Genomic DNA, 18,327 nt, shown 5'->3' with positions numbered 1-18,327 from the left:
ACAAAAAATGTGTGGGGCAGGGACTGGCCAGTGGAGACCCAGAATCCTTTGCGAATGATGATCATGACTGTTGGGAGCTCCTCCTGGTTCTATGTTATAGAACTCCATGGTTGAATGATGGTACAATGTTGTGTTCGTTGTGTGACACTATCCTGCACCATTATTTATCATAACGGGGGTGCAGCCTCAGGCTAACTGTTAGCAGTGAAAGAGAGACCCCCTGGGTTTCCACTGTATGTTTTCTGTAGAACAAAAGCTACCTTCCAAAGAGCATTTTATCCTAGACTCTGATTGTTGTTATGCTAAGCCCCAGCATAAAGAGCATTTTATCCTAGACTCTAATTGTTGTTATGCTAAGCCCCAGCAGGCCCCAATAGTAACCCCATTTAATAACGAAGGTCGGGACAGTTGGCTTTAGAATATTCATGATATTACTTCTTGTCAGCATACCTGCCTTACTTCTGCTAAGTAGAAAGACCATCTACACTCCACTTCTGCCTTTTTTTCTGTTAAATGCAATAGCAGTCCTCCTCTCAGTGCAACACTTTGACTGATCCACCGCGCTGCATCAGAGAGCCGAGTTAGTGATCACTTATGATCCCTGTGGCCGCTGGAAAACGACGCTACCGCCTTCGGCAACATGCACCTTGCAGGGACGTGCCTTTTCAGCACTTTCAGAAGTGGGTCATTTTTCTGTTTGTTGCAACACGTGGAGCTGCGAGGCCACAATGCCAAAGGTAGTCTATATTTGGGAAGATGCCTCCATAGATAGCCATGAGTTGGTACAAGACAAAAAGATCGCCATCACATCAGGAAAAAGTTGCCTTGAGATGTTAGTGACATGAGTGTTTTCTTGTTGCGATGATAATTCATCGTGGTGCTTTGGGAATATTCGTGCTGCAGTAGTCAATCATCATGTGATATCAAAGTTTTAATGCGGCAAATTTGATAAGAGAAAGATGCTATAAGTTGAGTAAATAATAAAACGATATTATTTTATTGCGAACCGTTGAACAAGCAGAACGGAATTGTGATGACGATGGGAGTAAACCCAGTTTCAATCAACGTCAATCCATGTCGTTTCGAATAATTCGTCAGCGCTGCGAGTTCCGATAGCGGCAATTGGCGCTCTATGATTCTAAATGTAGATGCAAAGCTGGTTCAACTCACATGTGAGATATTAAAGTGAATATACGATCTTTGGCCATGCGGAGCCGTGACGTCACTACAAACCCCTGCTGTGTTTTACGCTTGAAGCGGAGTGTGAGTGGAGGAGGAAGGGCACCCGGAGGGCAACTTTTCGAGTGGAATATCACCAAATAGCTCGTCGTGCTTTTTAAATATGGCTCAAATACCTTCCGAGGGAAGAGAACAAGATTCCCAGCCGACGGCGGCTCAAAACGGCACCGGAGAAATGGCCAAAACCGGCGACGAGGGACAGGCCGTGCCGGACCCCAAACAGGAACCGGGCGACAACAAGGAGAACAGAGGAGGAATGGACGTGAGTACTGGTCGCGGTGCGACGGAGGAGCACGGGGACGACTCGCTGCCCGCCCGCGACGATGTCGACGACAACGACGACGTCGACGACGACGACGACGACAAAGAAAGCGCCTCACCGGCCACGGGACGGGACCCCGGCGAAGGGGAACCCGGCTGTAAACTAACTGAACCCTTGAAAAGTCCTCCAAAGCGGAGTTCGACGAGTAGCGCCGATTCCGCCCAAGAGGGCTCCCGGGTGCCGAAAGAAGAACAAAGAGAAGGGGAGAGCGTGTCCTCCTCGCCGCCTGCCGACCGCACGAAGACCGCGGAGAAGCCGGAGCTCGGCACCAAGAGGCGGGCCAGCGTGGAGCTGAACTCGTCGGACGGGGAGCCGCTGAGCCGGATGGATTCGGAGGACAGGTCTGTGGAAGTAGTAAGTAGTATGAGGAGGCCGTTCTTGCCTCCCGCTGCCGGCGGAGAAGTGGTGAGGCGGTGTGGCTCCCAAGTTTACTCACCTCAGGTGCTGACGGAAAGTGGAATCGAAGAGTACCCTTTATTTTGGGTCAAATAACCCTCTGTAGTCTTATAAAATATCACTAGTAATAAAAATAAATCATCTATACCCTTTAAGTACCCACCTTACCACATGAGAGGCATGAGCTCTCAGCAAATAACTGAAATAGCATCTTTGTTATCATAAGGGATTTAATAGATTATGCCTGTTTAAAAAAACAATATCATGCTAAAAATGTTTCACCAGCATATAATTTGTAAGAAGAGAGAATGGAGAATGTATATACAAGAATACCATTCTGATTTCACTCACCATTCTGTCAGGTATGTAAAATATCATATCTGCAGTTCAAGTATGGTTATTATTTTTGAGTATAGTAATATTTGATGGCTGCGAAAGAAATCCAGTATTGTGCCACTTCTCTGATCATGAAATACATCACTGTAAGGAATACACATTTCAGTAGAGGAAATGGATAATCTCCTGGTGATTTATACTGTAACTGCCTTGTAATTACTTTCCAGGCAAAAACTCGGTGTTTGTTGTAGATTTGTGGGTATCTTCCTGACTTGGATTATATCTTTTATTTTTTTGTTGTATTTCTAATGTAGCATGAAGTAATTAATCTTGTTGCCATTAAGAATTTTTTTGGATACTTTTGACAAGTACTTAATTTTCAGCTTGACACTATTTCTCACATACAAATTTTGAACAGGGTTTTTTTTTTAATAAATGTTGCATAATTGTATCATTTACAAAAATCCACAATACACTGTTACAGACAATTCTTGACATAATAGTCTGAGTGTCTTCAATCATATGCTGTTGAAAAAAGACATCCTTGCAATACAAAACATTTCTTCAACAACATTATACACAATGAAAGTGGAAATAAATTTCTCCTTTTCAAGCTGAGTAAGGTGCTGTACATTTCAATTTAAAATCAATTTTTGTTGATCATTACTGATGGGCCTCAGGGTTTTACATCAATGTATACGATGTTAGCCACTTTACTGAGTAATGCACTTGCACTGACTTGGAAATGCATGACAACAGTCATGTATATCGGGTCCTCCCAATATTCACACACCCTTACCAAAGCTTGACTTTCATTAAACTGTTAAATTTCCAAAAAAAAACTCTAGATAATTTAAATTGCTCGAGAAAGTTGCTGTTGATTGAGCCATATAGTGTGTGTGTGTGTGTGTGTGTATCATATAGTGTCATATATTCCCTCTACTAGCTTGCATTTTGTTCCAGAAAACTCCAGCCACAGTCATGGCCAATCCATGGATCGGCCATATTTCAGGTCATGATGTTACCATGCTGTTGATGCTGTGGTTCATCTACTGGGTGGTGTGATCTCCTTAATTCTTATCAAGAAAACTGAAAACTATGCCAGAACATTCTCTTGACGCACTAGAGGGAGATTATCATCATAGGATTCCATGCATATATTATACCTCCATTTTTATTTTTCGAACAATGGAGTTTTGTCTGTTGTTGCAGTTGTCTGTTAGCAGTAGAGTAAAAAATGTTTTAACTTATATCATCCTGTGATAAATGTATACACACAGGAAGCACAAAAGTAGCTGTTCTTACTACAAATTTAATAGAATCTGAAAATAATTGGTAATTCATTCTTTATTAATCCTTGTGAGAAATTCGTTCACTGCAATTAGCCAATAATGGATGAACCATGAGCAGTAGACATGCTGTCAACCAGCACCAAGGAGGCAGTTAGGGGTACAGTGTCTTGCTCAACAACTCTTCGATACGCTAAGAGGAGCCAGGAATCAAACCCGAAATGTTTGGTTCCAAAGACGATTTCTCTACCTCCTGTGCCACACCGCCCCCAAAGGTGTTCTCTGAATGGGAATCCAACCCGAGCCGCTGCGGTGAGAGTGCTGAATCCTAACCACAAGACCACCAGGGAACAAAACATAAAACAGTGACAAATGTAAAGCTACCAATATTTATTTTTTTCTGAATGAAAGATTGTTTGTGAGGGTGTGTGAAGTTTTGCTTTTGAAAAGGTTTTTGCACTGTAAAGTAGGAGGGAAACAACAGTCCACGCACCCTGCAACCTGCAACAAGTTGCACGGCAGTTTCACCCTGTAAAGCCAGCATTAAATGTACGTCACACAAACCCTCTATGGAAAAACCTCTGCCTTTTGTAAATTATGTGAGGGGAAAGTAGAAGATGGGTTGAGTAAAGTGTGATACTGCTGTTTATATAGGGGAGGGGTCAGATGTCAGGATATTAATTTTCCTTCATTTCATCCAGCCCAGGTTAAAATGTTCACAAGAAAGGGAAAAAGTTGCCCACTATTGTGTGTTGTGAAAGTACACACACCTACACAATACTGTATGAGTAACTGCTCCAATGTGTTATCAACCAGCCATGAAAATTGCAGCGTTGGACAGGTTTCATGTTCACTGTGCCCTGGAATGCTCTCTGTCACTGACTAAGCTCTCAAACCAGTTATGATACAAGCTAGGTAGTTTAAGTCATGACTAACTGACCAACAGCCACAACTACTCATGTTTGCAGTTAATCTCCCATCTCCAAACTTAGAAAAGACCAGTTTGTTCTTTTAAATTGCAAACTCCAATTTTCTATTTGAAGTTTCTATTAATACACTTTTTTTGTATTATGCACATCCCCAGAGCCTTTCATAGGTCTGTCTTTCAGATGAGAGATATGGGCAGTTCTGGATTTATGTAGTTGGAAACTCCCCATCTCAAATGGACTGAGGGGATTTTGGAGAAATTATGCGTGTACGTGTGCGTGTGCGTGTGTGCGTGTGTGTGTGTGTGTGTGTGTGTGTGTGTGTGTGTGTGTAAAAAATATGTATGTATATATGTGTGTGTGTATATATGAAGGTATGTATGTATGTGTATTTATATACATATGTATGTATGTCTATATGTGTGTGTGTATATGCATATGTATGTATGTGTGTGTGTGTGTGTGTGTGTGTGTATATATATATATATTTTTTTTTTATTTTTTTTTAATGAGTAGAGCTCTGTTCAGAGATGGCAGTGATGACAAATACCAACTTTTGAAGTTATGAGGAGACAAAGACTAATCTAGAATAATGTGCTCCCAGGCATTTGTGCCACTGTTGCTGCCTCTCCACTTCTGGTAATCCTGCTGTTATGGCAGCTGTAATGCCTGAGTGTGTCTTTTGTTCCTACACAGAGCAAAGTGGCAGCTGGTTCTCTGTCTCTTTCTCTCACTCTCTCTGTGCATGTGTGTGTGTGTGTGCTTGCAGTAAACATGGTTGTAGTCTTCTGAGGTGGTGTGGGATCTTATGTGGGGTGGGTGTGTACAGCACCCACAAAGAGCCAGTATTGATAGTCATGAGAGCAGATGGTAATTTGGCTTAAACACACACTACAGGCTTTGCTGCTGAGAGTATGATCGGTTTTTGATTCACTTCAAGTTTAATTTTCTAAATAGTTGTCTATCAGATTAGGGTGAAAAGAGAGACAGGTGTTTTAAATGCTAATTTGTTATAATCAGTCTGGGATAGGAAATTAATGTATTGTTAACCAGAATTGCCATTGTCACAAATTAGTTCAATCCCATGTCTATTAACGAACTATTTATTTTGGTTGGGGGGATAAAATCCAGATTTATATTCTGTGGGGATAAATCCTGTTAGAAATCTGAGAGTAGTGGCTCCCTTAACACTAAGCTCAAAATATAACTGCAGACTCTCTGGGCAAAGGTGACTGATTCTGAACAAAACAAGGTGAAATTACAAAAAAAGCAGGAGTTCCCCAAAGACAAATGGAAACATAAGGTGCACAGGGGTGAAGATTTTACCATGGCTATATCCAAACCAACTTTCAATCTTGTTTTTCTCATCTTGTCAATATAACCTTAATCTTTCTCAAAGGAAATCAGTTCCAGGCTCAAAGGATACCAAATGCAGGAACATTTCTTTTCAAAACTGTCTATGACTAGTACTTCAATCTTTAGAATAATAATTTATCCTTTATTGATCCCCCTTCTCTGCAATTTACCTATCGTGCATGAACCATGAGCAGGCTGCCGTCTACCAGCGCCCGAGGAGCAGTTAGGGTTCAGTGTCTTGTTCAACAATTCTTCGACACACTAGGAGTCGGAAATCTAACCAGGAATGTGCGATTCCAAAGATGGCTGCTCTACTTCCTGCACTATGTTGCTCCTTAACCATACTGCCCCTCTTTGTTATCATGTCACTAATTTTGAGTCAAATTGTATAAATCAGATATATACCAGGTTTTTTTAACAGGTATAGTATGTGAGAAATTGTGTCAAAGTAATGTACACCTGTGTATAACTACTGTACAACTACACATTACAGGTACTTTCAGTCCTGTTGACTACTGCAGCATGTACTCCCTTTGTCTGGATCTGCCCAGCTTGCATGTGTCTGGTCTGGTAACATTAAGGGAGAGAAAAAAACAAGTCACATTATGAGTCATAATGTGTGAATATACCAGAAACCACATGCCCTCTTACCTACAGCTCTCATTCTGCTTGTTGTTGAGTCAGTGTGTTGATTAATCAAATATATTAAACTAAAAAGAGTTGGTAACTCTTGGTTAGAGTTGGTAACTCTTGGTTAGAGTTGTTAAGTTATAGGGTGTTTTTATTTCAATTTTACATGAAGTAGATTGTAACCCTTTGCTGGGATCAGAAGCATGTGTTCATTAAATGTATTTTGCTCCCCTCCCCCCCATTTATCCGTGTCAACTCTTAAATCAATTGTAAAAGCTAATCACTATCAATTGATCAACAAGAATCCCTCTGTATGAAATCTAAATATCTTTAATATTTTTTTTGCATAGAGGCACATCAAATACAACTTATTTCTTCGTGTTATTTGTGCTCCAGTATCAGCAGCACCCTGATGGACATGGAGAGCACAGCGTCCAGTGGCCGCTCCACCCCTGCAATGCTCAATGGACACGGGGGAGGTGTGGTGGCTGGGGCCGGCTCGACGGGGTCGGGCAGCAAGTCACTGAACTACATGTGTTGCTGGGACCACTGTCAGCTGCAGTTCCCCAGTAGCCCGGACCTAGCAGAACACATCCGAGCCACACATGTGGATGGACAGCGTGGAGGGGTGAGTCATTGCACATCACAAAACTACATTATACTGATGTATTAAAGTACTGCTGCATGGTTGGACCGTCAGTAAAGATAAGAATCAAGTATCTTAAATTTTATAATAATAATATAATAATGAATATTTTCTAATTGGATTATTTTCCAATTTTGTTCTTTCCCCTAATTATCAATTCCATTTTTCTTGTGTAAATCTGGTCTCTTAATCCTCAATTACTGGACAGTGCATTGAGTCAGACTTTAAGAATTCACCTTGAAAACAGTAAAACTGTACATAAATTCAAGAAGAAAGAACTTTAAAATCTTGAAGTAATTACCCTGTCATTCTTAGTCTGATAGGATTGTCCTAAAGAAGATTAGTGGAACAATGAGCATGGTAAGGAAAGAACTGAATAACAGGATGTCTCCTATTAACTTTTTTTTTTTTTTTGCAACTATGTTTATTGGTCCCTAGGTGTTTGTGTGTCTGTGGAAAGGCTGTAAGGTTTACAACACACCATCCACCAGTCAGAGCTGGTTGCAGAGACACATGCTTACACACAGTGGTGACAAACCATTCAAGGTAAGAGTAGACAATAGCAGCCTAACCTCTAACAGGAAGCTGAAGCCTGATGCAATCAGCTACTGCATCATCGTATGTTTGTCTGCAGTGTGTTGTCGGAGGCTGCAATGCTACCTTTGCCTCTCAAGGGGGTCTTGCGCGCCATGTGCCGACTCACTTCAGCTCACAGAGCTCGTCCAAAGTGTCCAGTCAGAGCAAAGTGAAGGAAGAGTCTCCATCCAAGGCTGGCCTCAACAGGAGGCGGAAACTGAAGAATAAACACAGACGTTCACTCCGTAAGTATCACTTTTTTTTAGTCTGTAAGGAATTTTAATGTGTATTTAACTAAATCCAAACACATTTTTTTTAAATTTTGTTTTCCCTCTCGAATTTGAAAATGCCTTCTTCCGACTGTTAATCTAGTTTTAGTCAATATTATTTGGGGTTTACAGTTTAGTGAGATATTGATGTGGCTTTGTCTCAGAATGTGTATATATACTGGAGATTGGCATCTGAATATCTTGACTTTAGACATTTCCAAATCCCTCACCTGTACTCTGCAACATCTATCAACTTACCCTATGACTGATTTTAATGTGTGATTTCTGAGATTAGAGCAGCAGTAGCAGCACCTGCTACACAAACTTTGGTAAAGACAGATGTGACCATGAAGCAGGTCTGTAAGAAATGGATCAGTAGATGTGGGTCATAATTGCCATCCCTATGCAGGTCCTATATGAACACAGCCCTCGAGCTACTGCAGCTCCATTTAACCTTCACATCACAGATGAGATGACAATTCGAACAGACCTTGTATTATCAAAACCCGCATGCAGGTTCTATCTTGGTTTTATTGTAGAATAAGGTCACAGAGTCTCCCCAAAGAGGAAATTATTGGTCCTGTGTGAACCTGTCTCAAAATGTAATGGATGTGCATAAATCCCCAAAGAGATTAGAGCACATGTGTCAAAGTCAAGGCCCGCAAGTACGATTAGAGCTGGCCAGCGAATATGTTGTAAGCACCATTAATACTACAAGTCCCACAATGCTGTATGATTGCTGTGGCACGTCAGTCGAGTGCCGGCAAGCGCAAGCTGCACCCACTCATCACATTGCCTTGCTGAGTCTCCTGTTGTCAACTGTCAGCCACCTCTCCCCCAAAAACAGGAAAACAAAGGGTGGACTTTGAAAACAAGGGGTTTCAAGACGGGTCAGAGGCAGAGTATATGTTTCCATAGAGAGTGACACCTCTGTTACCGTGCAGCTGTTGATATTTATCCGTGGAGTGGACTCAGATCTGTGCGTAACAGGGGAACTTATGGGGTTAGGATCGATGCATGGCACAACTATGGGAAAGGATGTCTCTGAAGTGGTATATGGATGCGCAAATGATATGGTCCTGCATTGGGATAAGCTTGTGGTACTGCCAACAGATGGCCCTGGATGTGCGGTCAAAAGAGTGGACTGGTGGGCAGATTCTGTGAGAAAATTTGCAAGTAATTACTAAGGAAAAGCCGCTCATAGCAGCCCATTCTCATCCAAATGCGTCAACCACCTGACGAATGCTGAGGGCTTCCTCTTTCGCGTCAAATACCAACACATTAGGAACCTCTTTCTTAGCATTTTTCGGCAGACCTGGCGCGTCATGTCTGCATCAACACTTGTATTTCTCTCTAAACCTAATGAAAACAAGAGCGGAATTTAATATTTTGCACTTTTCTCTTCTAAAGGAGCAATTGCGTTCTTCCTCTGACCCGACACCTAATGAAAAAGGGGAGACTGATGTGATGCACGGGAATGTGTTGCAGAAAATTTAGGAAAAAAATTAGACGCTTCTCCAGGTTCATTGTAACACGGTGAAAAGAGGGTCCTTCACCATTTGTCAAGCAGTTGACACATTGGGATGAGAATGTGTTCCTTATAGAGGCATACAAAAAAAAATAGGACAGATTTTTGTTGTATTTAATGTTTAATGTTGTTCATCGGCAAGAACGTACTGTATAAGCTTTGTCAGTTTAAGGTTCTGTCTTAGACTGGAAAGCATCAGAGAGCAGAAAACTGAGCTGTAATATGTTTCCTTTTTGTAATTTTTTCTTGCTACCACTTGCTTTACAGGGAATTCTTTTTTGGCTGTGAAAATATTTTTCATTTGAAATTTCAATAATTTTTCCTTTATTAATCCCCATGGGGAAATTAATTCTCTACAATTAGCCCATCATGGATGAACCATAAGCAGTAAGCTGCTGTCAACCAGTGCCAAGGAAGCAGTTAGGGGTTCAGTATCTTGCTCAACAACACTTGTACACACAAGGAGGAGCTGGGACTCAAACCAGGAAAGTTCGGTTCCAAATATGATTGCTCTACCTCCTGCGCCATGCCGCGTGGAAATGCTGCTGATAGAGCCATGGGACCAACCAAACAATCAGTGTCACTCTTAATCAGTAAATCCAATGAAATCTTCTTCTCGGTGTCACTTCTAAACAACTCCAAAGGTAGACAATGCGCCACTCCCTCATCCACTGGTACGTCGCTTATGTCAGAGTCATCGTCAGTTGCAGCTCCAATTATTCTAGCCTTTCTGAACCCCGACAGGATGGTGTCCTTGCTCTGATAGATAGGCAATGAAGCGGTAACACCAGGAAGGTCCTCCCGCAAAGTCATTTATATTCATCTCCTTGGCAACTACCTGGGTGTGAAGACGCAACTGTACTGTTGACAAGCCTCTCCCGGCAGCACGTTGTTCAAGCACCCATGCGTGAACTCGTTCCTCTAGCTGTGGCCACCTAGCTTTTGGCCGCAATTAGCTTTGTAGTTTCCTTCATTTCTGTAAGAGTAACTTCCGCTTTTCACCTGTGCCTTACAAGTTTCTCACTACCTTCCAACTTTCTCTCTGCTGCTCGATGCCGTTTTCTGCTGCATATTTCACTACTTCCAGCTTGTAACCTGCAGAATATGATTTTCTTTTCGGTGCCATTTTTGTTCAGCCCTTCTCAGTTGTTTTTATAAGGTACCGCGAATGTTGAAATTATCAATTTTCATAGGTACAGAAGTAGCAGGTAGCATCTTTTTTTCACAACGCACTTCTGCCATGACACGGCCCCCGCTGAATTTGATTGGTTTGCATGAGTGTGTGACAGAGACAGACACACGTCAGAGCAAGAGAGCTCAATAATTTCACACATAAGTCGCTCCAGAGGTTATGTCGCACCCCTGGCCAAACTATGAAAAAAACTGCGACTTATAATCCGAAAAATACGGTTCTTTAATGGTGTCTTAATAGGTAGTAATTAAAAAGCTTTATTAGTTTAAGGGTCAATATGTGCGAAAAAGTTCATTTCAATACATTTTTAACAAACATTGAACCACTCCAGTCCTAGACCTGTACCGAATTTTACATTTTGGCCCACGGTATATGAGTTTGACAGCCCTGGATTAGAGTATCAAAATATATTGCACAGAGGAATTAAGATCAAATAAATACAGTCAGCAAGGGGGTAAGTGTGTCTGTCTGCTTGGATACAAGATTTTGAAAGCTCAAAAAATTCTTTCTCACTGATATTGTCAGTGTTTTATGGGTTGTTTGTTTTCACTTTGAGATAAAAGAAAACAAGTCCTTTTTTCAATTTGGCACTTCATTTCTACACTGCCAATCACTTTTTTCTCCCGTAAATGTACCTTTTCGAATGCATCGAAAAACTCATATTAGTTTACATTCTTTCATAAAATGGCAAATGAAGATGTGGCATTTGGGCATAAGTCAATAATGACATAAATGACTGAAATTCAGGATGGAGCTTTGTTTTGGGAACCAGCCTGTTCCGCTGAACTTTAGTCATACGTCCACCGCTCCAAAAACATTTATGCTGTTTGTTATTGCTGTGTCTGAGGTGTTATCAAGAAGCTGCAAAACAACACATTGTACTGTAGCTGCATCACAATCCTATATTTTAATCATCATTATATTCTTTATTATTGATCATGACATAGAAACCAAAGAGGAGATTTATGGATCAAATGAAGTTAGTTGTGGTAGTAGTGTGAGAGAAGATGATGTAGGGAATGGGGTTAGAAGCAGGAGGTTAATTCACTGTGGTGTCCCCAGAAGAGAGCAGAAGGGATGATTTATTATTGATCATTACAAAAATGCACATTTTGAAAGAAAGAAGTGGTTGAAGATTAAATATAATTGGAAATAAACACAGAATGTTGATTAATTTGGATTTATGTATATTCATCTCAGAATTCTGTTGTATCTCCTAACCCCTCCTGTGAATTAATCTGTACTAAAGTCTTTTTAGAGATAAACACATCAGTCAGTGGCCTGAAAATCTAACTTGACCATAGAAAACTGGTGCTGCCTCAGTAATACAGCTCACAGTGGGGAAACAGTGTGAATTTGAGTAGACTGGCAACAAGCGGGACATAAATCCAAAACTGCAGGGATATTGCAGATATTTACAGTAACTGGACCAGAGCTTTCCAAATCTCACATTATCCCCAGGTAGACATTTTGCCCCTTTACAGTGCTTGCCAGCATTGGTTGTATAAGTACCATTTTCTCAGCAGGACATATTTTAATGCAGTCCAGTTGCATGATAAAGTCTCCCTACTATAAATCAACCTATAATAATGTAGAATTTGAACAATCAGCTGTTTGGTTGAAGATGGTATGATTTCCCATCTGACTCTCTTGTATTTGCTAAGGTTAAACCCCAGGTTAAAAGGTTCTCTCTCTCTCTCACACACACACACACACATACACTCTGTATTAATAGTTGTATATGTTAACATTCTAGCCCGGCCTCATGACTTCTTTGACGCCCAGACTATGGACGCTATCCGCCACCGAGCCATCTGTCTCAACCTTGCAACACACATCGAGAGTCTGGGAAATGGACACAGTGTGGTTTTTCACAGCACGGTGAGTACACACACACACATACAGTTCAAAGATCCTTCTCAACTTGCAGATCAGTGATTAGACTGCTCAAATAACTTATATGACCCGAGGAAAAGTATTTGTTGTCTAGCCTTTGTGAGCTTAAATGAAAGAAGGCAGAGTGATAAGTTATGTTATTTCTCCATATGTCTGTTCAGGTAGTTGCCAGGAGGAAAGAGGACTCTGGCAAAGTGAAGGTCCTTCTGCACTGGACACCTGAGGACATGTAAGTTGATTGTCCTCGTAACTGATCACATGGGGGCACTCTTGTCATAGTTATGCACTGCAGTGTCTTTGTTTTTCCACCTTTGAATGTAAATAATTTCATGGATTAAAACTTTTCATTAAAATGCTAAAAAAAAAAATTGATAACATCGCAGGAGATGTTGAGTTGTGTGTAATTGAATCTGCGGCCATTGCTATATGAGTTGAAGTTATTTTTTTGAAATAGTTTTCAGAATGTTTATGCTGCAGCCCCATATTTTTGGAGCCTGATGTTGACTGGACAATTGCAGCCCACATAAGCACGTGGGAGTATTAATTTCTGTTATTGCTAAATCTGTAGATATTTGTGATGCAATCCTGTCATATTTGGACACTTAGGTGCTGTCATAACAGATAGTCCAGTACAACATGCTGAACACCAGTTTGTCAAAAAGGCATGTATTAGACATTACATTTTAGTTAAGGATTAGCAACACAGTGTAAAACACCAGAGTATCTGTACGAGCTACTGTAAGTTCAAGTTCCAAATGAGATTAACTTGGATGGGAATTGCATTACAGTAAACTGGTCAGTTTCACATAAATTTCATAAATAGTAAGACCCTTATTAGATGGATATTTGATCCATCTAAAAAGTGTCCTATTTATACTTTTCCAAAGTCATGTTGCAGTTAGCTACAGCAACATGGCATTCAGCAGCTACAGCAACAGTTTGTCAGTCATGGGAAATGATGCATGGAAAATTAAACATACACCTCTTCTGCCGTGTGGAAAAGCGTCTTTGAGTGGTCAGTGGGCTCTCAGAGCTGTGTACAAATGCTGCACTGTTGATAATGCAGCTTTTCTCACCATAGAAGTTAATGGATTTGATTCACATTGAAGATCTCTCTCCATTTCCCTTCTCTCAGTCTTCTCTCTGACAAACATACCTGATTGAGCTGTCAGTTTAAGAGGTTCTGATCAGATCTCCCAAGTGTCAAAGTGAAGTTCAAATCAAAGTCCTGTCACACTTTATCTGCTATGATCATATCATTTTCAAAGAAGGTTTATTCAAAGCTATACCTCTGGGGACGTGCTGACAGATTCTACTGTGATTTGTGAACATACTATGAGGTTTTACAGCGACCTGTTTAGGTCTGAGTATCAAGAGGAACTGGAAAGGGCTCAGAACTCCACAGGATTAGCAGCAGTCCTGTTGCCCTATTCTAATCATCTCTTTGCTGGAGCAAGAGTTGATTTACTTGTCTTGCCTCAGGGTGTGTACCACAGAACTACAGGGTGTTCTGTCCTCTGCTGGCTGCAGTCCAGTGCCATTGCTTTGAACTGATAATAAACTCCTTTCCAATTTGGGTTCAAAAGGGAATGGGCAAATTGGTGGAACAAGTGATTCATTCCCGATTTCAGCCTTGTGCTCATCCTGACCTATTTTTTGTAAGAGACTTGGGCTGCTTTGGTCGCTGTCTTCCTGGTCCAACAGCACTGCATCCTGCAGGTCGCGCTATTTGTGCCGAGTGATGAATGGGGAACGGGCCTTAATAACTCAGCAAAGAGCTTTTTAATGTACAGCTCATAAAGATAGCTGAAAGGTCCTGCAAGAATAGTTTGGAGGCCAATAGTCCACAGCAGTCAACAGCCAGCAAGGGATTCTGGATCTAGTTCTTGATCAACTTGAGACAGCTCAGCACTGGTGGAACAGCGTCTGCCTATTTTGGAGGCTTGAAGGTATAGCGTTTTGTCAATATGACAGAGGCATTATGACTCATTCTGCCAGCTGCTCTGGGATTCAGTTGTCCAAGAGTCTCAGCTGACTCTCCCAGCTTTAAAGATTACAGTACAGGAGAAGCGTCCTTTTATTTTTCCAAGTGAGTTCCCGCAGCTTAGCTTCTCAGGATTTTATTGAAAAGTAATTTCAAAATGTTTCTTTTAATTTTTCCACAAACAGGGATTGAATGACAAATGTTCAGTGGAGAGCACACAAACGTCAAAATCTACTGTGGTAGGCTTGGTTGAAGAGGTTCTTTACCCACCACAGATAAAGAGGTTACAGATGGTCCTCACTTAATGACGTATTCGTTTGACAATGTCTCTGAGTTACAATGAGCTTCATAATAATAATATTAAAATACTTGCGGAATGCACTGGCAGGGGAGTTGTGAGTGATTATGTATTGTGCGTGCTTATAATTGGGCTATATTCATGCAAATGTAAATATAAAAAGAAAAAAAGTGAATAGCACGGCTCGAATGGCCGATACGTTTGCAAATACTGTACGGTAGTACGGTAGAAACAGTGTTTCACTTAATGACGAACTCGCTTAATGACAGACCCCTTTGGAATGTAACCCTGTCATTAAGTGAGGACCACCTGTATTATTATTTATTATTGTTTTATGGACTACCATCAGATCTCTTTTTTTTTCCGGATTTATTTATAGCTTGCATTGTAGCCTGATTTTCTCTAAATATAAACCTTCTCCCCCTCTCTCTCAGATTGCCAGATGTTTGGGTGAATGAAAGTGACAGGCTGCAGCAGAAAACCAAGGTGGTGCATCTTTCCAAGCTGCCAACCGACACAGCCGTGCTCCTGGACCCCAACATCTACAGGTGTGTATGTGCATGCGTGTAACATGTGATGGCAGCCGAAAATTCTTTTTTGGATTCTTTCACATATCTGATCTGTTAATTTCTCACACAGGATGTTCTTCTAAGCAGCTCCAGAGGAAGTCGCTGTCACTTGCTGCTAATCCAACTACCGCCACTCCCCCCACACCTTAAGGATTGTGGGACTTCACCGACTTGTTTCCATGGCCATTTCTGGCCCCTTAGGTGCTGATTTTACTGAAGATGTTTTGCCCCTGATATCCACTGTATCTATCCACCCCACATTCTGTTGTCGCTAAGGCTGCTGGAGCAGCTCTGTCTTTATGTGGCCTGTTAATGTATCCACAAGAAGTGACATAGCACATTTCAGCAGTCCACCCCCCTACCACCCCTGCTCAGAGGTGTATTGTCCTTTCTCTTCATTTAACATCATCAACACAATTGTTAAAACATTGTTTCATACGGGGTTCAACAACAGATCAGATAACCATGAGTCAGAATTTTCATGTCTCTTGACCTGGTGGTATCCACCTTCAGTGTTGAAGAACAAATTTAGTGGCCTGGAATAAAGTAATCATGATTTAAAGGAGCCGTAATTTTAGAGTCCCATTCACGACCGAAGCACAAAACTTGAGAAGGAAAATTATAAAATCAGTGAGTCTAAACAAATTACTCCACGGCTGAACTGCACTGAATACAGAGCAAAGTTGTGGCCCTGTGGACAGATCCAGTGGAAAGCAGGCATTAGGAGGAGATATTGATTGTTTTAGTTCAGATACTAGACAGATTACTAACTGACAGAAGTATAACTGTAGACAACGTTTTTTAGAGAAAGACTGTCTTTGTAAATAGTTGAGATCTGTAATATATTTTTTATACCTGATGATTTTTTTTTTTACTGAATTGTAGACGGATGTTCCTTTTTCTGTCGAACATTTTTTCCATAGATGTTTTAAAAACAGATAATATTGGTCATGTGTGCATATAGCTGACATTGCTCTGGTTTAATGTCATTAAACATTTCCAACTTCCAGCTGTCTTTGTCGCAGTCCCCATGACTGAAGGCTGGATTAGCCTTATTCTTTTACAGTTCAGCAAACATGGCTGAAGTAAAAAAAACAACATTCTTTTCTAGAAATCCCCTCCATTGTGAAATTCTACATCTCTCACAACCTTTCAGATCTGTCATCGCTGAGGCCTACTCCAACTGAAGATCCAAAGTTGAGGTCAACTAGAAGTTACATTATATTACATTACAGTCATTTGGCAGGCGCTTTTAACAAAAGTGACCCTACAAGAAGTGCAATTAAGTCACCGAAGTTCCAGTAGATATATGAGTACATATATAAATATAAATACATATATAAATTGAAAATTAACTGCAAAATAGTCCCTCAAAGAAACTGAATACTACGAAGATCCCACCATCTAGATTGTATAATGTAATCGAAAGATTCAGTGAATTAGGAGAAATCTGTATGCAAGGGATAATGCTGAAGGTCAAAACTGGATGCTTGCAATCTTCGGGCCCTGAGACAGGCACAATTTTCTCCTTGAATAGCTGGCTCAGGAACACATCCAGAAATCACTGGCTGAACACAATTTGCTGTGCAATCCACAAAAGAAGTAAATGTTGTACCATTCTAAGAAGAAGCCATATGTGAACCCAAACCAGAAAGGCTGTTGTCTTCAGTGGGCCAAAGATCATTTGAAATGGTCTAAGGCCAAACAGAAACCCATTTTGTGGTCCGTTTAATCAAAGTTTGAAATTCTTGTTGGCAGCCGTGGACTCCCCTGTCGTGCGGACCGCAGAGTAGAATGACCATCCAGCTTACTATCCGACAGTTCCAAGTCCTTTGTCTGATAGTATGGGATTGCATTTGTGTCTTTGGAGTGGGCAGCTTGCATGTCAAAGGTAACAATGCTGCTGAAATGTATATGATTTTTTTAGAGCCGCATACACTCTCATCCAATGTCTCTTTCAGCACAATGCTAAACCACATTCTGCATCCATGACAAAAGCAGGGCCTTGCAGGAAGAAAGTCCTGAGTGCTGAACTGGCCTGCTTGCAGTCCAGGCCTTTCACCAATAGAAAATGTTTGGCATATCATCAAAAACAAAAATCCGTCAGCAAGAGCCCAAGGACTGTCGAGCAGCTACAATCCTGCGTCAGACAAGAACGTGACAACATTCCTATAACTCTAGAAACTGGTCTCCTCACTTGATGTTTACGGACAGATGTTAGATGGAATGCAACACATTCCCTATCTGAAAAGGATTTTTTTTTTTGTTGGATAAATTCGAACAATCAGGCTCAATACTGAGCTAGGATGGGGTTAATCTATTAAAAATCAGCACATGCTCAATTCCCAGGGGATAGGCTGAAACACAGCAACACTTATAATCTATAGATTGACTTCCACTGAATGAATATTTGATCCCTACTCATACTGACTTCCTTATTTTGTCATGCACTTTTTATTTTAAAAAACATCCATCACTCCATCTATTGTCTACCGCTTATCCTTCTCATGGTTGCAGGGGATGCAGAAGCCTATCCCAGCTATCATCGGGCAAGAGGTGGGGTCACAGTGCCACATAAAACACAGAAAACCACTCACTCTCATTTGTACATCTGGGCAATTTTCCCAATTCTTCTAATTAACCTGCCAAATTTTTTTTGGACTGTAGGAGGAAACCAGAGAACTCAGAGGAAACATGCTAACTCTACACAAGGAGGACCCCACTGTGTATTGATCCTGAATCATACCTGGTTCAAATTCAATAAGGATCTTTGATTCCACCAGCAGGTGGCATTGAGAGAAACGGACCCATATCTGAGAGCCTATTGGCCGATTAACACTAGCCAGGCTGACAGAAAGTCATGAATGATCCATGA

General features: G+C 41.1%; 1 protein-coding gene across 1 annotated transcript; it reads left to right on the top strand.

Annotated features, from left to right (window-relative positions):
* Positions 1 to 1,242: 1,242 nt before the first annotated feature.
* Positions 1,243 to 16,461, top strand: aebp2 (AE binding protein 2). Its single transcript, XM_086146707.1, has 8 exons — positions 1,243 to 1,902; positions 6,891 to 7,122; positions 7,579 to 7,686; positions 7,775 to 7,961; positions 12,462 to 12,586; positions 12,763 to 12,830; positions 15,318 to 15,431; positions 15,523 to 16,461. The coding sequence occupies exons 1-8, from the start codon at positions 1,343 to 1,345 to the stop codon at positions 15,533 to 15,535; spliced, it is 1,407 nt and encodes a 468-aa protein (XP_086002833.1). The 5' UTR covers positions 1,243 to 1,342; the 3' UTR covers positions 15,536 to 16,461.
* The last annotated feature ends 1,866 nt before the right edge of the window (positions 16,462 to 18,327 follow it).

The sequence above is a fragment of the Fistularia commersonii genome, chromosome 5, assembly GCF_037954325.1.
Source record: "Fistularia commersonii isolate RoL2024-O1a breed Wild chromosome 5, RoL_Fcom_v1.0, whole genome shotgun sequence".
NCBI classification, from domain to species: domain Eukaryota; kingdom Metazoa; phylum Chordata; class Actinopteri; order Syngnathiformes; family Fistulariidae; genus Fistularia; species Fistularia commersonii.
Note: the sequence above shows the minus strand (reverse complement) of the source record. Positions and strands in the feature narration are given on the sequence as shown.